General features: G+C 51.5%; 1 protein-coding gene across 2 annotated transcripts; it reads left to right on the top strand.

Moving 5' to 3' along the window:
* Ogdhl (oxoglutarate dehydrogenase-like) lies at positions 1-26,170 on the top strand. 2 transcript variants are annotated; one of them, NM_001081130.2, is made up of 24 exons: positions 38-135; positions 1,898-1,966; positions 3,813-4,017; positions 4,998-5,168; positions 10,200-10,302; positions 10,505-10,620; positions 10,767-10,921; positions 11,729-11,875; positions 13,354-13,444; positions 15,461-15,640; positions 15,774-15,902; positions 17,226-17,405; positions 17,922-18,074; positions 18,664-18,766; positions 19,221-19,349; positions 20,059-20,209; positions 21,222-21,349; positions 22,343-22,521; positions 22,733-22,804; positions 22,902-23,027; positions 23,129-23,201; positions 24,417-24,580; positions 24,718-24,872; positions 25,525-26,170. In NM_001081130.2, exons 3-24 carry the CDS (start codon positions 3,814-3,816, stop codon positions 25,646-25,648), a joined length of 3,033 nt encoding a protein of 1,010 aa, NP_001074599.2. In that variant the 5' UTR covers positions 38-135; positions 1,898-1,966; position 3,813; the 3' UTR covers positions 25,649-26,170. The 2 variants fall into 2 exon arrangements, with proteins under 2 accessions (XP_030103646.1, NP_001074599.2); XM_030247786.1 differs by lacking the exons at positions 22,343-22,521; positions 23,129-23,201; positions 24,417-24,580; positions 24,718-24,872; positions 25,525-26,170 and having other exon boundaries at positions 1-135; positions 22,902-22,997.

Here is a 26,170-nt window from a genome sequence, read left to right on the forward strand (position 1 = left end):
ATCCCGAGGGTGCGCGCTCACGGCGGCCGTGTCACGTGACCTAGGTAATTGATACAGCGCGCTGCTCGTGACCCTCCGCTCAGTCCCCGGACCTTCAGCCCCCCGGACCGCGTGGCCCGGAACCTCGGCCAGCCGGTGAGAGCGGCGGCGCGACCCCCGTTCCTGCGAGCTGAACCCTCTGCAACTCGATCCTAGGTCCTGGGGCAGCGCTGCCCACTAACCTCAGCCAGGCCCTTGGGGAGGGGGTGGGGTGGGGTGTGGGGAACGGGAACTTGACCTTGGTCTCTCCCTAGACTAAGTGCAGCGTTCCTTAGGACCCCCGGTCCTTTGTGCTTGTCAGCAGGTGAATGCAGATTTCGTGGGAAGGAGTGACTTGCCAATAGTGGGGCTTCAGGCCGGAAGGCTGCAGCCCCCCCCCCCCCCCCACTGTTTGCCGTAGTGGCCTGGAGAGGAGCCTGCCTGGTACTCTTCCAAGGAGAGGGGGGCTGCCCAGAACAGCACTGAGATTGAAGAGGTTCCAGGGTTGCATCTGGCGGGACATGCAAGCAGCTTCGAAGTCCCAGGACAGGCCCTATACTTGTTTTTAACTGCGGTCTGTGCTCCCACTTGAGGAAATGGAGGCCGACCAGATATCTAGGTCAAGTAGTTTGAGGTCTCAGCCATCCTCCCGCACTCAGGATGAGCCCTAAGAGGACTTATCTGATTGACCCTAAGGACCATGCTCTGCAAAGACCCAGCGCTGAAACCCCCAGCCCTACGGGCTCCAATCCCAAGCCAATCTGTGTATTTCCTCTCCATCCACCAGTAACCTTCAACAGACCTTACCCATCTTTGTACACACCCCAGTTCTGGGCTTTAGTTTGGCCCTTCCTTCCTCCCTGTCAAGAAAGTAAGCTTGCACCCCGACCCCCATCACACCCTTCTGCCTAGCTCTTTGGAGTTCTACATTTTCCAGTCAGGCAGTGAGTTCAGTTTCTAGTACAAGACAGGTAGAAAGACTCTGCTACTGCGTGCTGCTTCAGGGTTTGGAGGGAAGGGGGCCTCCCTACTCTGACCTCTACTAACTGATTTTCCCAAGGGCAGTTTACAGAGCAGCCCTCCCCTGTGCACCACTGCAGGAGACTTAGTATTAAGTTGCCTGCCCTGGTTCTGACTGGATGACATTGTTCCAAAAAGGATGCCCCCAAGATCTTCCCACTAGAAACTTGCACAGGGCACGTTTTAGGGTGTGCTTGCCGCCATCCTGCCCTGTATGAGCAGGACCTAACAGGGTTAATTAGGGCCTTGGCTATAGATTTGGAGCTCAGCAAAGCTCTGGGGTCCTCAAGCCCAGCTGGCATGGGGGTAGGAATGGCTGGCATCTCCTGCCGGGTTGGGTGAAGGCCATAGCAGTATCTGGCTGCCCAGAGCGTTCTGTATTTGTAAAACACAGTGTTCCAACACTGGGCCAGGCTGGATATAGCCAGGCCTTGTCCCTATCTGGCCTGGATTGTCCTATCACCTTGTGGGGGTAAAGCTGGCAGAAGGAGCAGTTGGGGCATTGTCCCAAGGAGATATTAAGCGGCCATGAGGAAGACACAGGCCCTGGAACAGACAGCGGGTCACTCTCCAGTTCAGTGCTCGCCTCTGTGCTCCTGACTGTGTACCCTTACTGTGTGGAATGCGGATGCTGATCCCCCATGGTTGTTCCACATTTGACCCTAGGGCCCATGCTGAACCTTTGGAAACTTACTGCTGCTCCAGGAGACCCAGCCCCAAGTGGCTCACTAAGGGACCTGGCTACATTAGCTCAGGGGTTGGAATGTTAGAAGGGAATCCTGGGGCACCTGAGGTTCAGAGTTCTGCCACACCCCCCTCTAGAATGTCTTTTCTAGTTATTAATTTTCTTCTAATTCAGACTTGCCACAGGTCACCTCAGGAAATCACCATTCCTTGGCTGAGGAACTCACCTGCCCCTTCAGCTCAAGTGAGTTTGCAAGGGTGAGGGGAGGCAGCCTAGAAGAGCCATGCCTGCCCTTTGGTGGACTTGAACCTTTGCAAGAACTCCAGCCAGTGGCATCCTGACTTGGTTTAGCTGGTGGCAGGGGTAGGGTGGAGGGATGCAGCTGGTGGACAGTTGGCTGGACACACATTGACTCGGAACTAGTTCTAACCAAGACCACATACCCTAGACTGTAAGTGTCCTGGGTCAGGGAGTTGTATAAGGGCCATGGACTCTGATGGGTAGTTCTAGGGCTGCACTCTATACTGAAGCGTGGACTCCCCAGGCAGAAGAACACTACTCAGTCTTCAGTAGGAAGGATCTGCTTCCTGGAGGATCTACCCCGTGGAGGCTGGGGCTGGACTGGATGGGACAGGAGAGGACCGCCCACTCAAAGCCATGGGGAAAGGAAGGACAACAGAGGTCCCACTTTACTTGTGGTGGTAGGACCCTGGGACAGCAGGGGGCTCAGTAGGTCTGAGCAGGGAGCCTGGTAGTTCTCTACAAGTAGAGGAGACCTTTAAAACTCCTGGGGGGGTTTTGGGGAGAGGCCCATTGAAAGCCTGCCCACTATTTAGGTTTCTTCCTTGGGAAGGGGCAGGTAATTTAACAAGTGAAGAGAACCCAGTATTCTGTTTTCCTGACCTGGGTGGCCCCGACCTGTAAGTACCCTGGGATGACAGCGACCTTGGGTGGCGTTTGTCCAGAGTGTGAGTTCTAGGTCGCTTTTGGGAACCACAGAAGGCAGCTGTAGCAGGGATCTACCACTGGGCTGGCTTCAGTTCTCTTTCCACCACAGGGAGCCTCAGTCCTCACTTCTGTGAAGTGGGGCTAAGGTTGAGTCTGGGTTCCTGACCTCTGGCTTTGCCCAGGAGGAGGGATACCCTGACTTAGTATTGCACTCCTAATGAGTCACCAGTCACTTCTGGCCAGTGATCAGAGACTCCAGGGATAGTGGGTCTTGTCCTTTCTCATCTGTCTTAGTCAGGGTTTCTATTCCTGCACAAACATCATGACCAAGAAGCAGTTGGGGAGGAAAGGGTTTATTCAGCTTACACTTTCCACATTGCTATTGATCACCAAAGGATGTCAGGACTGGAACTCAAGCAGGGCAGGAAGCAGGAGCTGATGCAGAAGCCATGGAGGGATGTTCTTTACTGGCTTGCTTCCCCTGGCTTGCTCAGCCTGCTCTCTTATAGAACTCAAGACTACCAGCCCAGAGATGGCACCACCCACAAGGGGCCTTTCCCCCTTGATCACTAATTGAGAAAATGCCTTACAGTTGTATCTCATGGAGGCATTTCCTCAACTGAAGCTCCTTTCTCTGTGATAACTCCAGCTGTGTCAAGTTGACACAAAACTAGCCAGCACATCATCTTTCTGAGCCTTTGCTCCTCAACGCCCTTCCCTGCCTTTTCTGACCATGTACAGCCAACTCAGCGCCTGGAGGACCCCCGCCCCATTTCCAGGGTGATAGGCTATGTGCCCATCCTTTTTTTTTTTTGGTTACTGCCATGATCTTCTGAGTGGGCTCCAGGGCCTGAGCTAGGTTCCCCCTGAAGCAGGGTTGTGTATAGGGGAGCTGGACGGAAGGGTAGGGGCACTGGGTTTCGGAGTCCTTGGGAGAAGGTTACTGAGCTGAGACCTCTTGCTTGGAAATGAAGCTCAATGAGATAGGAGTGTGTCCCCTGTGTCTCACCTTGGCTTAGTCTGAGGCCACCTTTCCATGGGACCATAGGGGTTAGGAGTGAACTCGGACATATCCGAGCTTCCTCTTGACTGGGTTCTGTGATTTGTGTTTCTTTCTCTCTTTCTCTTTGTCCGTGTTCAGGATGAGCCAGCTGAGGCTGCTGCCATTCCGGCTGGGGCCACGGGCCACCAAGCTCCTGGCCACACGGGCTATCCCGGTGTTCAGTGGGTGCAGGAGGTCTTCTGGACCACCAACGACCATCCCGAGGAGCAGAAGCGGAGTCAGCTCCAGTTATGTGGAAGAGATGTACTTTGCCTGGTTGGAAAACCCACAGAGCGTTCACAAGGTTGGCACCTGCATTCTGCATTTTATGGGAAGGAAGCTGCAGGGGTGAATGGGAGGATGGGAGGATGGGAGGATGAGGGATTGTGAGAACCAGCCATGACCTCAGTCTCTGTGTATTGTGTGGGGGAGAAGGGAGAGGCTTCTTGCTTTCTTACTGATGATGAAAGTGTGTGAGTCCATCCCACTTGATGGACCATAGAGAGCTCCTGCTTGATATGCCAGAGACCTGCCCTGCCTGGTTATGCTAACTCTCTCCAGATAGCTCCTGGCATGAGATTAAGAAATAAATGCATATAGATGTGTCATCTGATAAGCTAATATGCCTTGATATCTAAGAAGTGAGATGGGAGAAAGAGCAAAAGTCATGTGATCCAGACGCAAGCAGCATGAAAAGTCAAGAGGTCCCTCTTAGCCCGCCACAGGGTTTGTCTGTTAGTTTCTTCTCTTTCTGAGATTTTTTCTCTGTAAATGTTTGCAAACACAACAGAATTTCCCCCCTTTTCCATCAGCGTGACAAGGAATGATCCTGGCTGGGTTGTTTTTTTTGGTTTTGTTTTTGGCTTTCATTTGATGATCTCAGCTCTTTCCATGTCAGTACAAGAAGAGCCCCATTGTTTGTTTGTTTGTTCCTGCCTACGAAGTATTCTATCACATGGATGTCACCTGTCCCCAGTAACAGACTTCTGGTTCACATCTTCTCTTGATTGCTGTGAAGAGTGCTGCAGAGTATACTTGTGTCTGTGCACACAGCTGGCTGTAGAAAGAATTTTCTAACATATGTGGGCAGATGTTCCTGGTATAACTGAACCCACATCCTGAGGAAAGCTGGGGTGTGTAAGGGACCTGGGCTAGTAGAGAGGTTCCCTGAATGGAGGCTCTGCAAAGTCCCTGAGCATTGTGGTGCCAAGAACACTGAATGCTTTAGGGATCCCAGCTCTTCACGACCTGACCCAGCTGGGTTCTTTCTCCTTCCCTACCTAGTCCTGGGACAGCTTTTTTCAGAGAGCAAGTAAGGAGGCCTCTGTGGGTCCTGCTCAGCCGCAGCTCCCAGCTGTTCTCCAAGAAAGCAGGACATCAGTGTCAAGCTGCACCAAGACCAGCAAGCTGGTGGAAGACCACTTGGCAGTCCAGTCCCTGATCCGGGCCTACCAGGTGAGAGAGATGGAGGATTGGGGGCGGGGCGGGGCGCAGGGTGTCTGAGCCATAATGACACCTCCACTGATAACCAGCCTTTGTCACGTGCCATTTAGAGCTTTTGAGTGTATTGTTTTGTTGGCTTGTCTGTTTCTCGGCACTGTTGTCATCTTGCACATGATGGCCTAAGTACCTAGAGGGGCACTTAGTAGGTTGCGTTTAGCCTTCAGTGACAGAGGAGCACTCCGACGCTTGATAACCGCTCTCTAGTCCGGGCATTCCAAGAAACGGGGACTGTTTGCAGCAGGAGCTTCATTAGTGAAGATGGAATGAATTAATAATTTACTAGACACAGCTCCCCCACCAGCTGCTCATTCTGGAGGCCTAGGCTCTCTCACACCGGGTTCCCTAGGCTGGGCCCGGTGGTTGGCAGTGTGTCTTGGTGATGGTCCATGTTCTCTCAGCTGAACAGGACTAATTGGAGGCCTGCACTGGTATTGATGCTGTAACAGGTGCAACTATTGAGGATCTCTGTGGGAACCAGTGGCAGAAGGCAGTTGACAAGGGAAACGTGGCATGCAGAGGATGATTCGAGGGGTTCTGGGCCCTTGAAGAGACCTAGTGGGAGGAGCAGCGAGCTACTACATGGACCTGGGAACATCAAGGCATTGGCAAATGGAAACAGTGTGCTGTCTCCAGCTAGGCATCCTCTGTGTGGGAGCGTGGAATGGGAGAGAATTCCCCGAGCACCTGGTGCCCAAGGGTCACAGGGGACTCTTACTGGCCGGAGGACCCAGGGGCTTCATGCAGCACAGTAACTGTTATACCAGCTGAGCATCCAAAAAAAAATTGATGAACTCCAAAATCTGAGACTTTTTGAGGACCGATGTGACGTCACAAGTGGAAAGTTCCACACCTCATCTCCTGTGACGGGTTGTAGTCAGAACGCAGGCATCCTGAGAACATTGTGCAGAACCACATTTCAGCTCTGCATACAAGGTGCTGGGGAAACAAACGCATTTCATGTTTAAACTTGAGCCCTTTCTCCAACATATGCCATTATGTGTGTAAATATCCCCAAATCAAGAAGAGTGTGAAATGCCAAATGCGGCTGGCCCCAAGTATTTCCAATAAGGCATCTTCCAGTTCATTGTGTTTTCTTTTTTTTTTTTTTTTTTTAAAGATTTATTTATTTATTTATTTATTATATGTAAGTACATTGTAGCTGTCTTCAGACACTCCAGAAGAAGGGGTCAGATCTTGTTACGGATGGTTGTGAGCCACCATGTGGTTGCTGGGATTTGAACTCTGGACCTTTGGAAGAGCAGTCGGGTGCTCTAACCCACTGAGCCATCTCACCAGCCCTCATTGTGTTTTCTTAACTGGGTGAAAGATACTGAGTGACCTCATGGGTGATCTTGACAAGAACAAGGACGGTCACACTAGAACTGTCTTGTGTGGAGATTGACATCTCGGATGCTGCTTAAGGCTGGCCTTATCTCAGGATGAGATGGCCTTATCTCAGCACAGCGCTCAGTCCTTTCCGTTCTGTGCATGTGAGTGTGCAGGAGTGTGTGTGTGTGTGTGTGTGTGTGTGTGTGTGAGAGAGAGAGAGAGAGAGAGAGAGAGAGAGAGAGAGAGAGAGAGTGTGTGTGTGTGTGTAGAGGCCAGAGCAGGATGCCTGGTCTCTTTACCTCTTCTTTATTGCCTTGAGATAGTGTCTCACTGAGCCAGAGGTTCATCGTTTAGGGTAGGAATGGTTAGCCAGCAAGCTCTCTGGGTCCATCTGACTCCACTAATTTTAATGGAGGTTACAGACCCACAAAATCATGCCTTGTTGTTTATATGGTTTCTGGAGATTTGAACTCACTTCTCATGCTCTTAGCCACTGAGTTCTCTTTCCGTACATATTGTCCTGTAGCCCAGAAGTCTGGTCTCAAACCAACTCTGTAGTTAGGGATGCCTTTGAACTCCTGACGCCCTTGCCTCTGTCTCACGCTTGCTGAGATGTAGCCATGCACCACCATATCTGGCTTGCTTTTTTTTTTTTTTTTTTTTTTTAAATTAGCCAGTACCAAGCTCATGACTTGTGGACTTAGGCATTCCCTGTTTGCAGTAAGGTCACAAGAAAGCAGCACGTTGCCATGGCTGATGTGTCTCCCCTGGGCTGGTACTGCAGCTCCATCTCTGGTTTTTGTATTTCTTGCCAGGTTTTTCCTGTAGAGGTTTTCTGAGCCGGGGCTTCTCTGCCCCACTCCCATGATGTCATTTTCCCGATCCCATGGTGTCATTTCCCCGGTCCCTTTGTCCATGTAAATGAGATCTGAGCTCTAGAGGCTTCACCTAGTGTGGACTTGATTTTCCCCAATCAGCTTCTTGGTGTGGCTTTAGGGCAGTGAGCAGCCTGAGGTACTTGTCGCAGGACAGCTCCCCTTGTCCACGGTACACTGAGGTGCACATTGCACAGCAAAGGCAGGGTTAGTTAGGGATTGCTTTATTTTCCCTTTTATTGACTGATTTTCAAAAGTAAGATGTTTCATGCATCCTTCATAAGTAACCAGTGAAGGTTGTCGTCGTCGTCCTCCTTCTCCTTCTCTTCTCTTCTCCCTCTTCCTCTTCTCCCGCCTCCTCTTCTCTCTCCTCCTCCTCTTTCTCCTCCTCCTCCTCCTCTTTCTCCTCCTCCTCCTCTTTCTCTACCTCCTCCTCTTTATCCTCCTCCTCTTTCTCCTCCTCCTCCTCTTTCTCCTCCTCCTCCTCTTTCTCGTCCTCCTCCTCTTTCTCTACCTCCTCCTCTTTATCCTCCTCCTCTTTCTCTACCTCCTCCTCTTTGTCCTCCTCCTCCTCCTCTTTCTTCTCTTCCTCTTCTCCCGACTCCTCCTCTGCTTCCTCCTCCTCTTTCTCCTTCTCCTCTTCCTCCTCTTCTCTTCTTCTCCCTCCTCCTCCTCTTCTCTCTCCTCCTCTTCTTTCTCCTCCTCCTCCTCTTCCTCCTCCTCTCACTTAATAGTCGGTCCCACTACTAATTAGGCTGATTTTGAATTCATGATCTTCCAGCATCAGCCTTCCATTGTTCAATTATAGGCATGCACCACCATACCTAACTTTCTTTCTTTCTTTTTTTCTTTCTTTTTTTTTTAGAGTTTCATGTGAATGAACACACTTAAGTGTTAAACCTATTAGATGGTTACAGTGTCTTTATTCCCAGCCCTGGCAGTGACTAGCACCCCTTTGTCATACTTAGCTTCATTTGTCAATTTGACACACCTGGGAAAAAGAGAACTTTAGCTGAGAAATTGCCTTGATCAGATTGGCCTGTGCACAAGTCTGTGGAGCATTTTCTTAATTGCTAATTGACACAAGAGGGCTCAGCCGACAGTGGGCAGTGGGTCTGGGCTGTATAGGAAAGGTCGCTGAGCAGGGCAGTAAGCAGTGCTCCTGTCCTGGGATCATCCCCATGGTTTCTGCTTAGTTCTTGCCTCCCCGTTCTTGCCTTGAATTCCTGGCTTCCCCTCCTTTCATCCCGGCTCTGTAGGCTAAATAGCCATTTCCTCCCCAAATTGGTTTTGGTCAGTGTTTTATTATACCAATAGAAAAAGAACTAGAATAGTGTTATATTTTTCCCCTTTCCGGAATTGGGTTTCCTGGGAGTTCTGAGTCAATTGCAGTGATGAGAGCTGGGAGCTGTGTGCATTTTAGAAAGATAGCATGCATTATGGATTTATTTTAATGCAGCGCTATACTTCAAATGCAGGACTAAGGGTTTGACCTCATCCGTCTTACGGCACCTTCTCCTTTCAAAGATGCCAACAATAGATGTTCTCAGAGATGCCATGCGGTGGCTCATGTGATGTTTCCATAGCCCACACGCAACAGGCTTAGAATAACAATTCCCTACTGTTGCTACTGATTGGCAATAGGAAAGTTTATGAGTTTCCTCCGTAGTTCTGCATGTCTTTAGGGAATATTCCACTGGCCAGATGGAAACCTCCTTCTGTGCACAGACACGCTGCTGGGGTGTACACTGCGTGTTACATCTTACTATTCATGTTACATCTTAATTTAGTTTATAATTAAAGTGTTTATAGGGCTTCAAAGTCAAATCTTCAAAATAAGGTATTTTTTTTTTTTTTATTGATTATATGTAAGTACACTGTAGCTGTCTTCAGACACTCCAGAAGAGGGAGTCAGATCTTGTTGGGGATGGTTGTGAGCCACCATGTGGTTGCTGGGATTTGAACTCTGGACCTTCGGAAGAGCAGTCGGGTGCTCTTACCCACTGAGCCATCTCGCCAGCCCCCAAAATAAGGTATTCTTAAAAAGCCTGGTTCTTTGAAACTTTATATCTTCAATCCAGCTTTTACAATTCCTATATTATCCCATCTCTATGTACAGTAACTTTTCTTACTTCAGGGTTTCTTTTTAGTTTATGATTTCTCATAATGCCTATATGCATTAATTTTTGAAGCCCTCTGCTCCATCTTTTAAATGTTCTCCTTATTATTCTTTATTACTGTTGTGTTTGTTCATGCACAACTGCGGGTATGGGAGATTGTGGAAATGGTTTCATAATAGCAGGTGGGAATTTTCCTCACTCTTGGGTGGGTTTTCCTTGTTCATGTGTCAGACGCTTTGGAAATTCACACTAATGGTGTATGGCATATAAAACTTCGTGTGGCCGGGCAGTGGTGGCGCACGCCTTTAATCCTAGCACTTGGGAGGCAGAGGCAGGCGGATTTCTGAATTTGAGGCCAGCCTGGTTTACAGAGTGAGTTCCAAGACAGCTAGGACTACACAGAGAAACCCTGTCTTGAAAAACCTTTAAAAAAACAAAACAAAACAAAACTTCGTGTGTAGGTCTTTCTTATATTTGCCAGCCTCATATTGTGTGTTTGAGCTGAAGCTCCCACCGTCTGCCAGCAGGGGATTCACTGGTGAGCGACCCCACAGTAGGATGTGTGACAGCTCAGAACTCCCAAGCTGGAAGTGGGGTGGGGTTCTGAGCCTCACATGGAACAAATATCTGTCCAGCCTTATTACTCTTCCTTTTCCTAGATCCGAGGCCACCATGTGGCCCAGCTGGACCCCCTGGGCATCCTGGATGCAGACCTAGATTCCTTTGTGCCCTCTGACTTGATCACAACCATTGATAAATTGGGTAAGAGTTGGGATCCTTCCCTGTCACCCTGGTGGCCCAGTGAGGAGTTTGCAGGGCCTGAAGCCTAGCTGAGCCCAGCGTCTCTCTGCTCAGGGCTTCCACACAGGTGTCAGGGTGGATGCATCGAGCCCTGCTGAGATGCTTTCCATCCCCCAGCCCAACTTCAGTCTTTCTTTCTATGCTGCCTTGGCCTCTTTTCCAGCCTTCTATGACCTGCAGGAGGCTGATCTGGATAAGGAGTTCCGGCTGCCCACCACGACTTTCATCGGGGGCCCAGAGAACACACTCTCTCTTCGAGAGATCATACGTCGCTTGGAGGTGAGCCCAGGAAGGCATGCCTGGCTTAGCTTGGGAGCCCATGAGCATGTGCGGAGGGATGGAGGGAGCTTCCTTTTTAGTCTCAGACTCTGGGGCTATCCCCCCTCTTGCCCGTTCCTCATAGACTCTCCTCCTATCCCTCTTAGAGCACCTACTGCCAGCATATTGGCCTGGAGTTCATGTTTATTAATGACGTGGAACAGTGCCAGTGGATCAGACAGAAATTTGAAACTCCTGGCGTGATGCAGTTTTCCGTCGAGGAGAAGAGGACCCTGCTGGCTAGACTGGTGCGCTCCATGAGGTCAGCCACTACCTGATGGACATTCTGCATGGCTGGAGGGCCACGCTTGGTTCCTGTGGCAGGGAAACTAGCAGGGCCTAGCAAGGGAAGGCAGCTGACTTGCTCCCACTGCTGGAGGCCTGCAGAAGCCCTTAGGCAAAACATCAGGACCATATGCTCAGTTAATGTGACCATCAGAGCCACATAGGTGGGCGGGGATGGGACTGCAGAGAAACACTGCAGCAGAGGTCGCACTGAGCATGGGCAGAAGTGACACCCTGTAGCTCTAGGAATGACATGATAGAATACTGTCCCCGGCATGTGGGTGGGGGTAGCGTGAAGGCACTCCTGGCAGAGGCAGTGCATTACTTCCTAATGATGCCTTGGAGGAGGGGACCATCTAGAGCTGCAGGGTCCTGGAGGTGCACCAGGCTAGGCTGCTGGGTGCCGAGTGACTTTCTGAGCAGTGGGGTGTGGGCTCACCTTAGGCATTGGCAGGGTAGAGGTGTTGGAGGCTTGCAGGAGGGTGGTGGGCGGGAATATGGAAGGATAACCTCTTAGGGATGTATGACTGTGAAGAGGAGAGAGTGGTATTGGGTATGGGTGGCATCTAAGGTTTTGGGAAGACTCCCAAGGTACCATGCTTGTCCTTTATGTTGGGTGAGTGTGACACGGTGTCTGGGCTGGGTCCTGGACTATACAGTAAGGAGGTGACTTTGTCCTTCCTGTGTCCTGGGCATTTAGCTCCCAGTGCTTGTGAAAAGCCCCCAGGAGCCCCAACCTTGTCCCTTTCTACCCATTTCCTGCCCTTCCCTATTCCCCAAACAGGTTTGAAGACTTCCTGGCCAGGAAGTGGTCTTCGGAGAAGCGGTTTGGCCTGGAAGGCTGCGAGGTCATGATTCCTGCTCTCAAGACCATTATCGACAAGTCTAGTGAGATGGGGATTGAGAACGTCATCCTGGGGATGCCACACAGGTAGGGCCACTGAGTCCCCTCACCATGATGCTTGGCCAAAAAGCAAGGACCTTGGTAGATTGTCAGAGCCCCTGGTCTGGCCTGTTTTTTACAGCAAGAGCCAGATACTTAGCCAAAGCCACATGCAGCCAGGCCCATTCAGATTCTCTGGTCATGTTGCTGCTTTCTCCAGGAGGGGCAGGATCTCAGACTGTGGAACATATTGTGTTCAGATCCTGTAGATGGGAAGAAGTCAAGGGTGTGTGCTTAGGGGTGTATGCATAGACGGCTCTGAGTTGGCATCCCTTGGACATAGGTCTGTAGAGATGGGCACAGTCAGTTTCCCAGCTTAAGGCGACTCTGTGTTTCCCTTGACAAAGACTTTGACTTTCCACTTGCCAGCAGTCTGTGGGACAAAGCCCTTATGTGATCTAGAAAGCTGGTCGTGGTTGTGCTAGCACAGGACTGTAATGTCTAAGGGACTCCAGATGTATGGGGTGGACGATTTCTGTCTTGGCAGGCCTGTCAGGAGTCTGAGGTTTGTCTCTCACGGTCTTTTGAGAAGTCTGGAAATGCCCAGTGTCTGGTAGGTTAGGCAGAGCTGTCCCGGTAGCTGTGGTGACATGGGACACATGGCTTTGTGCCTCAGGCTACTAGAACAGCAGGAGAAGATAACACCTGGAAGACAGATGGCTCAGGCATCTGCTGGGTGGCTATTTGCCTGGATCAGAGGGGCCCTTCTAGGCCGGTTCAGGCTTCCATGGCATAAATGGTAACCCCAGGGCTGTGAAGGGCCTTGCCCAGAGCAGCTGAGGAATGTCCTTTGGGCCTGATTGTCTGCGGGAGCAGGTGTGTGGAGGGGGACTGACCAGAAGGAGGCTCTCCTTTCCTGTGTGGGGCTAGGAGTCAGGCTTAGGGTCACTGTCACCCTGAAGCTAATGGGTTCAGAAGGGAGTTTTTTGAGTCACTTAAGTGTTCTATCAGGCTGGTGCCCACCCTGCAGGAAGTACCTTGAATAGTAAGTTCAGGCTGGGCTGAAGAATCTGGTCCATGGCTGCCTGTTATTTCTTAGTATTTTCCCCATCTGAGTCCCCTCGCTGCTCCATCCTGCTCAAAACTGCTGCTGGCTAGGCTGCAGGGGCATGTGAGCCTTAGCATACTAGATTCAGTGTGTGGGAGGTGCCTATATAATGGGCTGGGTCTTTTTTGGTAGGGGAATGAGTAGGGACATGCTGTAGGTGATTGGTGGCTTTCTGCCCCTCCCCAAAGGGCTTGCTAAATCATTGATGAGCAGGGAGTCTGCCTGAGAGAAGCTGACGCACTGGGACTACTCCAGGGCCTGGTATATCAAGGCAGGATGGGAGGATTGGGCCTTACTTGGGCACCATCAGGAAGGGTTCCAATAGGTTCAATGGCAGGTAAGGAGAATGGCTGTACTTGGCCAATGTCGGAAAGAGACCATAGTGTCAGGTGACAGCCCTGGTCATTCTGGTCCTCAGGGGCAGGCTGAATGTGCTGGCTAACGTGATCCGCAAGGACCTGGAACAGATCTTCTGTCAGTTTGATCCCAAGCTGGAAGCAGCAGATGAGGTGGGTGTCACACTGTTCCTGGGGGACCCCCAGAGGGCCTGGTGTTTGGGCTGGGAGAGTTTGGGACTTGAACTGCCAGGCTGACAGGCATGGAGAGAGTCCCAGGGACTGGGCTGCTTGCATCAGGTCCCTCAGGCTTGGTAAGTAGGTGCTGCCATGGACCCTCCAGGCCAGCCTTACTCTTTCCAGCCAGTGGGACTGAGGCCCAGAGAGGTTCAGGGACTTCCCAGAAGTTTCTCCCTTGAGAGTTTGTAGCTGAGCCTTTGCACCCACAGTCCCTTTATCAGCCTCTAGTGACTTGTTGGCTCCAGAGAGGCATGGGTGGACTGATGGTTTCCTGTGCCCTTGGCCCACCCTGTAGCTTGTATGCCACTGAGGTTCTTAGCCATGCCAGGCCCTCAGCCCTACTGCCTGCCTTCCTCTCCTTTGCTGCATTCAGTCTCTAGCTAAACTTCTGGACCTGGACATTTTGTCTGTCCTTCCTCTTCTGTGTCCCTCTGCTTTGTCTCTGGCCTTTTTCATTCCCCTCCCCCCATTGTGTGGTGTGTGTGTGTGTGTGTGTGTGTGTGTATGTGTCTGCATCTGGGTGTGTTGTGTATGTGTGTTGTCTATGTTGGTGTGTGTGTGCGCATCTGTGTGTGTGTCTGCATTGTATCTGTGTGTAACCCCATGTGTTCATCCATGTCTACAAGTTCATCTGTTTTTCTTTCAAGAGCGAGGGAGGGACTTTGTCTCTGACCACCCAGCACAGGTGTTTAGTTTGGTTAAAGAAACTGGTCCAGGAGTACCCGGCTCATGGTGCCAGAGCAGGCCTGGTGCCCACATGGCTGGCTTCCAGCCCAGGATCTTCCTGCATCCTGTTCATGTCACTCAGCCACCTTCACACCGTTAAGACTCTTTTCGCTCCTCAATAGAGAAGTTACAAAGGGCCCTGCCCCAGAATGGTGTGAGGAATTGAAGAGAAGATTTGGGGGAAGAAAACGAAAATTTTTGTCTGAGTAGCACCTTTTTATTTTATTTTTTTTATTTTTATTTTTTAGATTTGAAAACATGTAAGTATTGTTGAAAGGAAAAATATAATTTGAAAAAGAAATGGGACATTATTTAAAGAACATTTAAAACTTCATCCGTGTGGTGTGCCCGCGCATGCTTGCCTGCATTTGTGGTGAGGTGTGTTCTCTGCAGACACATATATTTGTCCAGGAGCCATGAGAACAGCTTGGGGCACTGTAGGTATTTGGCGGTTTCACTCACCAAGTTGCCTGTGTTCCGTGCCAGCACGTAACGAGCTTGGCTTGTTGGCTTCTTGCAGCTGCAGTGTTCTGTGTCAAGACTCTGCCTGCTGTAGCAGGCACCCTCACCCTGCAAGTGAGCACATGACTGTAGCTGTCAGGTGCCGCCTGAGAAGTGCAGGAGCCTGGGCAGGGAGCAGACACTGCGGAGCCTCCCCTGGGCCCAGCCACAGCACGTGCGGCTCACAACTGTTACCCCCCATTTCTCTGTTGGTTTTTCCTTTGCCAATTGGATGGGTGCAAAATGATTTAATTTTAACATACTTTTTGAAATGAATCAACTATTTTGAATCTCTATGGTTCTTGTTCTGTAAAATCCCCTTCATAGCTTTTGTTTATTTTCTTGGGACTTTGGGATTTGTCTTTAGTAATTACAAAGCCATTTTGCATATTGAGAGCAATTAGCTCTTGCCCTGCGTTTGACATACCAGCTTGTTTTCCTCCTTGGTACTGTGCCTGGATTTTCTTCCCCTTGCTAATGGAAGATTTGCCCAGGCTTAGCTATCTTAACACGTAGGGACTTTATATATTGTTTAGAAAGTCTGCTTTCTCTACTCCTAGATCCTAAAATGTCCTCTAACGTCTCTGCATTTGATTTCATTGGTGTGAGGGGTAAGGTACCATTGAGCTCTGGTACATTCTAAGAAGCCTGGCAAGTCGGCTCAGCATGGTCACGAGCCACACTGGAGGTGGTAGGTTCATCATATCCCACCCTTACCCTCAGGGCTCTGGTGATGTCAAATACCATCTGGGCATGTACCACGAGAGGATCAACCGTGTCACCAACAGGAACATCACATTGTCACTGGTAGCCAACCCTTCCCATCTAGAAGCTGTGGACCCCGTGGTACAGGGCAAGACGAAGGCAGAGCAGTTCTACCGTGGGGATGCCCAGGGTAGGAAGGTAAGTTGTTCTGAGTCTGTAGAGTGGCCCCTGGCAATCAGCCTTTGAGAACAAGGCTCTGATGGGAGAGGAAACAGGGTGTGCTTCACAGGCTGGGGTGTAAGATCCTGCTTGTTTATGCCCTGCCATTCAGGTCATGTCTATCCTGGTCCATGGGGATGCCGCCTTCGCTGGCCAGGGGGTCGTCTATGAGACCTTCCATCTCAGTGACCTGCCTTCTTATACCACCAATGGCACAGTGCACGTTGTGGTCAACAACCAGGTAAGGGAGTCGGCTCTGTACCAGGCTGCATGCCCATTCCTAGAAGTCCAGGTTTGGGTCAGTGGGAAATGTGAGGCAGCCATGGTGTTCATACCTCTGCCCTGCTACTTCCCAACACATGTGACTTCAGGTAGAAAACCTGATCCTTAGACTGGCAGGAAACCTCAGGCAGGGAACCAGACTCCAGCCTTGTGCCCTAGTCTGAGAAATTGGTAGATACATAACATATATGTACTGGACACACATCTGTACACGTTACAGACAGTTTTATAACGACTGGAGGTTACACATCCATAGGCTCAGTTGACTATGGATCCAGACCAGGTATGGTGGTACCTGCCATTCCAGCTGCTCCTTCATGGAAAGTTCATGGACAGTTTGAGCTATGTAGTGAGATTGTGAAAGTCCAGGAAGAATCTTGCCTAGCATCTGTAAGCCTTGGGTTTGAGCCACATCGCACACACACAAAAGTAACCAGGAAAAACCCGAAACACTAACCTGTGCAGAACACCAACAGGCTTTTTTCCCCTTGTTCTCTAAAGTTTATAATATAGTGACTATTTACATATGGTTTACATATATTAGGTATATGATTAAAAGTGCAAATGCTGTAGAATTGTGTATCTAGGCCTGGAGTCCTGAAAAAGTTCTCCCAGGCACCTAGAGACACCATAAGTAGCAGCCCAGAGGACAGCACAGGGGCTGGCTGTGTAGCTGTAGGTGACCTTGGGCTCCCCTGAACCATTGGTCTTGGTTGGTAGTCATGTTCCTTCCTTCCAGGCAGCAGAGTCTCAAACAGCTAGAAGCCCTGGGTTCCCCGCCTCATTTGCAGCAGCATTTAATCTTCCTCAAGTTTTGCTCGGGGCAGGACTTTAATGATCTTCCTTATAGACGAGTACAATGAGGCTGGGAACCGAAACATCTTGCCCAAAGCTCTGCAGTCACTCTGGTGGACCAGATCCACAGGCCTTGTACCTGTGCAGCACAGAGGCTGGTAGAAAAGCAAGCCAGTCTCCCTGCTGCATCGCTGCCAGCCCATATTAACTGCTGGCATAGCTGGTCAAGGACTCATTGACTGTTATCCCTTCACGTCCCCTGTGTGTCCTAGGTACCCTGATACCTCCCGCCCCCAGCTCCCTGATTTGCCTGTCACCGTATGTCTAGCCTAAAACAAGCAGGAGTTGTGGACACAGCAGTATATGTCTGTAGTTCCAGCTACTCTAAAGCCTAAGATTGGAGCATTACTGGAGTCCAGACCTAATGAAATCCTGTCTCAAAAAAGAATACACAGAGGGACACATCTGGCTTCTCCTGACCTTGCAGATCGGCTTCACCACAGATCCCCGAATGGCTCGCTCCTCCCCTTACCCCACTGATGTGGCGCGGGTGGTCAATGCACCCATCTTCCATGTGAACGCAGACGACCCAGAGGCTGTGATCTATGTGTGCAGTGTGGCAGCTGAGTGGAGGAACACCTTCAACAAAGATGTTGTTGTAGACCTGGTGGGTCTGGGGTCCTGACTGAGGCCAGGGCAGGGGTGGAGTAGATGGCTTATTCCTGCTATGCAGGGTATGATGGGTGTTTTTGGGCGTGCAGGAGCCAAGGACGGAGTGAGTAGCCCATTCTGACTTGCCAAGAAAATCGGGTGTGTTTGAGGGTGGCTGGTACCAGAGCAGGCTTAGTAGCCCATCCTGTGGGTAGCTAACAAACCAGGTGATTTTGGCATATGGGGGCTCTTTTCTGCTGTGCTGATCAAGCTTGGTATATTTGAGGGAGCGGCCCATCTTCATGTATGGTTAGGGCTTCAGTCATGTCTTTGGCACTGAGGGCTAGATGCTTTTGGACTGAGGGTTGGTGTCACCAAGAACCAACCATCTATGCCTAGGCCTAGGCGTGGAGCATTCATTCAGTGACAGGAGAAAGCAGGTCCTTTGGGATGCTTCAGATTGGACCCTGGCCTGTGTGTGCACTGTGTTCTCAGCCTGTAGTAGGGACTGAAGCCCCGGCTGCCCATGCAGGTCTGTTACCGCCGGCGTGGTCACAATGAGATGGACGAGCCCATGTTCACGCAGCCACTCATGTACAAGCAGATCCACAAGCAGGTACCCGTGCTGAAGAAGTATGCAGACAAGCTCATCGCCGAGGGCACCGTCACTCTGCAGGAGTTTGAGGTAGGTAGGCGGGACTTCTAGACACAAACCTCAGATGGACAGCATGGGAACGTGGGATGGCTGCAGAAGCCATCAGCCCAGTGCTAGACATCGAAGGTTTGAAGGAGTAGCTGATGTTCCCTGTCTCTGAAAGTCTCTGGATTTTAACAGGGCACAGGAATTTAGGCATGGGTACACCTAGGTGTGCAGTGTGACCTGGGACTAGCCAAGTTTCAGGCAGGAAAGGGATCTTTCTGTAGGGATGTCCTGTAACGATTCTCTAAAAGGTATTATATTGGGATTGTGCCTAAAATTGCATAAATATGTCAATCCTCCTGCCTTTATGGTAGACCCTCTGAAAACAAGGTGAGAGTCTCTCCTCTGCCTCCCTGGATCTCTTTCTGTAGCACACTTTGGGCTCTTCAGGCTTTGGAGTATCTGTCCAAGACCAGTCTAAACTCTGAGGTCTAGGCCTCCGACCATGGCATCCTTGTGAACCAAGAAACAGAGTTCTAGAACCTGTGATGGAGACCAGGGCTTTTGAGTCTGGGCTGACTGACCCTCTTGGATGCTTAGTATATGACTGTCCACATCTTCCTCTCCCTTCCAGGAGGAAATTGCCAAATATGACCGTATCTGTGAGGAGGCCTACGGCAGGTCCAAGGATAAGAAGATCCTGCATATAAAGCACTGGCTGGACTCCCCCTGGCCTGGTGAGTGAGGAACACGCAGCCAAGTGAGCCCTTTGAGCCTCCTTTAAGCATTGCAGTGACTCTGGAGAGCAGCCACTGCGGAGCTAGAAGGTGAGGCTTGTGCCTGGCGTGCAGGTGTGAGCTGTTCCTGCAGGTGGAGGCAGGCCAAGGTGGCCTTAGAGCAAGAGTGGCAATCTGTACCTCGCCAGGGATGGGGGTGGGTGGTACTGGAGGCGTCTACTAAGAGGGTCCCTCTGGTGGGGCCAAGATAGGCCAGCTGTGACCTCAGGGGATTATTAGGGCAGGTGTAGGTGCTATGGCCGAACCTTTTCATCTGTGGCAGATCCAAGGGTGTATACTGATGTCTCGGGAGGGAAGGAATTGTAGCCTTCCTATCCTAGGACAGAAAACTAACCAGGGGTGTCAAAGTCCCCTCACCTCATCACCGGAGTATGAATGGAGTCTGTCCCCTCAGGCTTCTTCAATGTGGATGGGGAGCCCAAGAGCATGACATGCCCTACGACAGGCATCCCTGAGGAGATGCTGACCCACATTGGCAGTGTGGCCAGCTCTGTGCCCCTGGAGGACTTTAAGATCCACACAGGTAAGGCTGCTGTGTAAGCCCCAGCATGGTTACCCTCAGAGCTGACACTGTAGCCCTCAGAGAGAGTTGTTGGGATACCAAGGGAGAACAGAGATTGTGGCATGGCCCTGCTTAGCCTCTTGGTCTCCTGGTTTGGCTCAGAGCCTCATATGGGCCCGTTCCCATGTTCCTAACTCCACTCCCAGTGGGTATGGGGAGTTAGGCATTTGTGGATATCACATTCCAGCTGGGTGCCAGGGTGAGCTCTTAGATTGGAACATTGAAAAGACAGCCTCTAGGGTAGCCCCGGGTCATTTAGGAGAACAGAGAAGCTTGTTCTAAGATGTCTGTGTCTCTTCTAGATAGCTTTTGGGACTGCAACTCTCAAAAGTATGCATGAGGTACCCACTGATGGCACCCAAGATTAGAGCTGTATTCTGTACACATTGCAAGGGTCTTGCTGGGTGTATGGAGTTTATTAGCTCAGTCTCCTCTTCTAGAGTACAGGGACAGTCCTCTATGGAAGTGTCATAGAGAATTCTGACCCAGTATATTACCACTTCCTCCTTTGGAGAGGAAGCTCAGATCAGCCCTGGTCTGGCTACAGGCTAGGGAGAAGAGTCTGAGGGGACCACCCACATCCTTTGCTTTCTCACTGAGCCCTCACCCCATAGCTCTGGTGCTTCAGCCATCCAGGCCTGAGGCTGAACTATGTTCCTCATCCTCACAGGCCTCTCTCGCATCCTGCGTGGCCGTGCAGACATGACAAAGAAGCGCACAGTGGACTGGGCCCTGGCAGAGTACATGGCCTTTGGTTCATTGCTGAAGGAGGGCATCCACGTGCGACTCAGCGGCCAGGATGTGGAGAGGGGCACATTCAGGTGAGGCTGAGGCAAGCTGGGCCCTGGGCCCTTGGGCGCTGCTCTTGTCTTCACTGAGACCATGGATCTCATAACTCAGCAAAACACAGGCATCCCAGGGTTAAGCCTTAGAGATCTGAGGTAGACCTGGCCTCTCTAGGAACCCGGGGGAGGGGGGCGGCATTTGTCTGGCTAAATGCATAGTCAGGGCCAAGTTTTCAGACGGTCCTTTTCCTGACCCTCACATGCCGAGCTGACTGGTTGTCCCAAGCTGGTAATCACATGTGGCCCTCAGGAACCTTTATTTCTATAACTGGTGACCTTTGTCAGCCTAGAGTTCCCTCCTTGCTGCCTGAGTTTTGGAATCTGAGTGAGGACACATATTTCTTCTAGGTTGGGACCCTAAATATTCAGAGTCTTGGCTCTGCATCATGTTCATTGGCTTCCAAGACCACAAGCCATTTTTCCGTTCCCAGAGCTCATTTCTGCCAGCCTTTTTTCAGCTTGGACCCAGGCAGCCATCAGCTGCATCCTGAACTGCATGCCATTGTTTGTTGGGCTTGGGCCTCAATCTGGTGGCCCACTTACTCTTTCATCTTGGGGTCTTCCCAGTGCTTCCCATGGATCTCATAACTCAGTAGCAACTCCTCTGAGCATGGACAGGGCAGGTGTGGTGGTTGAGATGGTAGGACATGTAAGAGATGTGACCTGCTGGGATCTCAAGGGCCACCCTGCTTCTAGGATGCTCGCAAGGCAGGTCTCACTGGTTCCCTCTGTGGTTGAGAAGATAAGGCAAGAGACATTGTAGCTTTCAGATCTCAGCCTGGCACCCTTGGTGTACTGTGTGGGTCGCTGGCAGGCAGAAAGCGGGGCTGGTAAGACACTGGGAAAGGAACAGGTTGTTGGGTAACCTTGGTGTGGCCATTTCATAGGACCTTATAGGCCTTTGGGAACATACAAGACCTACCTACCTGCTGCTGCCCGTGTGACAGCCTCCTTGCTCTTGTCCCTATCCTGACTTCTCTCTCCCCAGCCACCGGCACCATGTTCTTCATGACCAGGAAGTTGACCGGAGGACGTGTGTCCCGATGAATCATCTGTGGCCTGACCAGGCCCCGTACACTGTGTGCAATAGCTCCCTCTCAGAGTATGGAGTTCTAGGTGGGTGGGGGCTCACTGGCATGCCTCAGGGTCTGGGAGGACAGGCGGCCTCAGAGACTGGGAAGGAGGTCAGAGGTACTAGGATGGTCCTGAGGGACTGTGGCTGGACCGTTTCTTCCCAGAGACATTTGGGATATGAAATCATGTCCCACATGGTCCACCAGGCATCTCAGTTGGGGGAAAGGGACATTTGCTTGGTTTTCTTTTCTTTCTGTCTGCTGGGTTTTTTTTTTTTGTTTGTTTGTTTGGGTTTGTTAGTTCAAGACAAAGTTTGTTTCTCTGTGTAACAGTCCTGACTGTCCTGTAACTCGCTTTGTATACCAGACTGACCTCAAATTCACACAGATCCACCTGCCTCTGCTTCCCGAGTGCTGGGACTAAAGGTGTGCGCCACCACGCCCAACTTGCTTTATTTTCTATGTGATACCTAAACTCTTTCCCTGGATGCCAACCACAGAGGGTCTGTACAAAAGTCCAGGACAGTCCATAGCAGAATGCAGCTACTGACCACCTAGCAGGAAGCCCGGCCATGGACACATGGTCTTAAGCCCACCTTCTCTCTCCTGCACCCCAGGAGTCCAGTATTGAGGTTCGCCTGTGACTCTACAGGGACATGCCTTCCCTCAGCTTACCTTAAGCCAGCACCCTTGCCCTCTTACTTCTGGGGTTCAGCCCCACTTTTGGGAGTTGCCTGTGGGCTTGTGTACCCTTCATCGGGAACTTTGTGCATGTCTTCAGGGGTCTATGGGGTGTCCCCAAGGGCCACATAAAGCTGAGCTGCACATGACAACATGTGGTGTAAGAAAAGCATGCTTCCACATCCAGGAACACACAGCCAGGCCTTCGAGGCCCAGCGAGCCTCTGCCTTTTTCTGGTGTGTCGGGAAGGTCTGGTTGGGACTGGTAGCATATACTGAGGAAAGGCTGGGTTTAACTGGAACCACTACTACTTGGTGACATTGCACTGAGCTCTGTCTTGGTGTCCTTTGCCTAGGCTTTGAGCTGGGCTATGCCATGGCCAGCCCCAACGCCCTGGTCCTCTGGGAAGCTCAGTTTGGTGATTTCCACAACACAGCCCAGTGTATCATCGACCAGTTCATCAGCACTGGCCAGGCCAAGTGGGTGCGGCACAATGGCATCGTGCTTCTGCTGCCCCACGGCATGGAGGGCATGGTGAGGGTTGGGGGCCCTTGCAGGCCTCCCATAGGAGGGCAGGGTCACCCCTTGGTCCCCTGAAGAGCTTTTCAGGCCCTTGGAACTTGTGATCCAGACCTGTGGGCAAGGTGGGAACAGGCACAGACAGGGTTAATCTGCCCCTTGAAGCCATCTGGGCACCACAAGGCTGAGGTTCTGCAGGCTCAGCCTGGGTCACGTGTACTTTCAGGGTCCAGAGCACTCCTCAGCAAGGCCAGAGAGGTTCCTGCAGATGAGCAATGACGACTCGGATGCCTACCCAGTGAGTGCTGCCTGCTGTCCCCAGGCGGGGGGGGGGGGGGGGGGGGGGAGTAGAGTCCAGGGTAGTGCCACTCCTAGCCACCAGGTGTTCCCTGCAGGTGTTCACTGAGGACTTTGAGGTGAGCCAGCTCTACGACTGCAACTGGATTGTGGTGAACTGCTCCACCCCAGCCAGCTACTTCCACGTGCTGCGCCGACAGATCCTGCTGCCCTTCCGCAAGCCTGTGAGCTGCCCTGGCCTTTTAGCACCATGACGGTGCAGGGGTTGGATGTGGGAACCCATAGGAGGATAGGAGCTACTGGCAGCTGGCTTTTTGCCTTCCAGCTCATTGTCTTCACACCCAAGTCTCTGCTGAGGCACCCTGATGCCAAGTCCAGCTTTGACCAGATGGTGTCCGGTATGTGTCTGCTCTGGGCCTGGTGGGCCTCCTTCACTGGGGTGGTGACCTGTGATGTCTAGTGGCTGATGTGTGGATTCTGCCCCCGGAGCTCCTCTGTCTTCTCAGCCTCTGTCTTCATTGTCCCTCCGCAGCTCCTGGCCTGGTCCTTGGGAGATCAGATCATTTGGAATAAGCTCCAGGGTCCCAGGAGTTGGTGGGCTCTCTTACCTGTCAGTTAGGGCTGGCAGGAGATGAGACGCCAGCAGAGCAGTGTCTGGTTTGCTGGACACTGAGTGCCGCTCTCTCCCTCATTTTCTATCTCTAGTTTCACTCATGAACCAAGTAGACATCACTGGGAACCTGGCTGCCCTCTCCCCCAAGAGTCAGGGGCCAGGAAAGCACATGAAGACTCGAAGGCTGACCTGGTAGGGAGGCAGGGAGGCACAAGAGTGAAGCTTGTTGCCAGCAGCAGATCTGGTTTGGCTGAGTCCTGAGTAGAGATAGACAGGATCTAGCTAGGTCAGGGCCTCAGCAGCATGGACACTTGAGGGGTTTATTGTTCGTTTTTTATTTTGTTTTCATCTATGCGTCCATTATGGGAAGGCAGCTGTAGTGGATAGTCAGATCCACTAGTGCGACTACCCCCTGGGAGACTGGTAGCTCTGTCCCTACACCTGGCAGCAGCTGCCCTCTGTACGTCAGTGCCCTCAGAGGGGTGGTGATACAGGGACACCACAGCAGCTCTCTGAGGAATTTTACAGCACGTTGACTTCAGGAAGGAGAAATGGCCAGGGCTGGGAGATGGAGGCTCTGCAACGGGGCTAAGGGAGGAGTGTACAGTGACCTCCCAATAGCTTACCCTAGCATACAGGGGCTGAGTGCCATGTCTAATGTGGGCACAACTGGGGTGGGAATACAGATCTGGAGCAGGATGGTGCTATCCTGGGCCCATCATGTTACCTCCTCTGTCCCTCGGGCCCTTTCCACTCCTGTACCCCATACCTTGAATGTGTTATCTCTGCTCTTGTCCACAGACCTGTCTCCCCTCTCCCTCTGACAACATAGGGTATCGTCTGTCCTTTAGTCCATCTTTGGGATCAAAAGCCGTCTAATGTAATCAGTCTTACCTGAATCAGCTCAGTAGCTGGGAGTAGCCCAGGGATGGTTGGTGTACTCAGTGGCCCGTTGCCCTTCTGGTACTGATAACCCTGAGGTACCTGGTCCATCCTTTAGGAACTAGCTTCCAGCGGCTGATTCCGGAAGACGGCCCCGCAGCACATTCTCCTGAGCAGGTCCAGCGGCTCATCTTCTGCACGGGAAAGGTGTACTATGACCTGGTAAAGGAACGCAGCAGCCAGGGCCTGGAGCAACAAGTGGCCATCACACGCCTGGAGCAGGTTTGCCAAGTGTCCTGCCACTGTAGTGATAGACAGGCCCCTGGCTCTGTGGTGTGTGGGCATGACTGCCGAGCACAGAGCAGGCCCTGCACACGTTGTCCCCCCTCGACTCTGCCTTTGTATCTCTACCTCCCCAGATCTCTCCGTTTCCTTTCGACCTGATCATGCGGGAGGCAGAGAAGTACTCGGGAGCTGAGCTGGTGTGGTGTCAGGAGGAACATAAGAACATGGGCTATTACGACTACATCAGTCCACGCTTCATGACTCTCCTCGGCCACTCCCGGCCCATATGGTACTGGGCTAGAGAGCTCAACATCTGTCTCCCTTCCCTGCACTGGTTCTTGATCCTGGCATCCCTATACTAGCTTTTCCTGCCTTATTGGCAGTGCCACCGAGAACTAGCCTTCTCTGGCAAGCATTTGAGTCCCTATAGGTTCTGAGCTTTCTATCTATAGGCTAGCATATCAGGGTTGGGGGGATTGCCAGTGGGACGACCTTCAAGGACAGGAAGCCTAAGGATTCTGCAGCAAGTATCAGATTTCAGACCCTCTTGTGTGACTCAGATCTTCACCCTTTAGTCTTAGCCCCTGGCCGTGGCACTGCCTCCCCTCTGCCAGAAAATGCTAGTATAGCAGTGTGTGCAGGCCAGCCTCCTGAGGGGCTTGCAGGTGGCAGCCACTGCTGCTCAGTGTGGGCATTTTGGTCTTCGCGAAGATGGTGGCGGGGATGAGAAATGTGGGAAAAGCCAAAGATCTGTGGGCTGTGGCATGGTTATTGTCTCCATGGTCACGGAGTGGGCAACTTCTGTGTCCTGTGGCTGGGTAGCTGAATTTGGTGTAGGCCCACAGTGCAACGGCCTCTAAGTAGAGGACCACCTGGGCAGGCAGTCTTCTTCATGTGTGCGACCCTACCCGGCCTTCCCTGAGCTGACTCTCCTCCTCCAGGTATGTCGGCCGGGACCCAGCAGCCGCACCAGCCACTGGGAATAAGAACGCTCACTTGGTGTCACTGAGGAGGTTTCTGGATACTGCCTTCAATCTGAAGGCCTTCGAGGGCAAGACATTTTAGAGTGATCTTCTGAAGGAGGTTATATCTGGAAACTCTGGGCCCCAGATGAACCACATCCATGTAGCAATTTGGACCAAAGAGTAGCGCTGCTGGCTTTGGTCTGTTATTTCAGGATTAATTGGTCAGGATCAAGGATTAGCTTTCCTCAGATAGAGGGGACATCGATGTGGTGTCTTGCCAGCCCTGCTAACCTTTCTGGATTTTTTTTTTTTTTTTTTTTTTTTTTTTTTTTTTTTGGTGTGGTGATGGTTTCTTTAGCTTTACTAGTCATGTCTCTAGACAGCCACTGGAGCCGTATAGGGTTGTGCCCATCCTGGCAGACTTAGTTGCCGATCACCTTGTTGTAGCCATTTCGTCTGTAGATTCAGAGATGCTCTCTGTTGTGCTCTTGGAAGTAGAGAGTCCAGCAATAAGAGCAGGTAAAGCTCAGCCACACCAGGAGATGCAGTGAGATGCAGCACACGTGTGCGAACCTAAGCAGGAGACCAAAGCGCAGAGGAATAAAGACATGCCTGAGAAAGC

This window comes from Mus musculus, chromosome 14, assembly GCF_000001635.26.
Source record: "Mus musculus strain C57BL/6J chromosome 14, GRCm38.p6 C57BL/6J".
In the NCBI taxonomy this organism is placed as follows: Eukaryota; Metazoa; Chordata; class Mammalia; order Rodentia; family Muridae; genus Mus; species Mus musculus.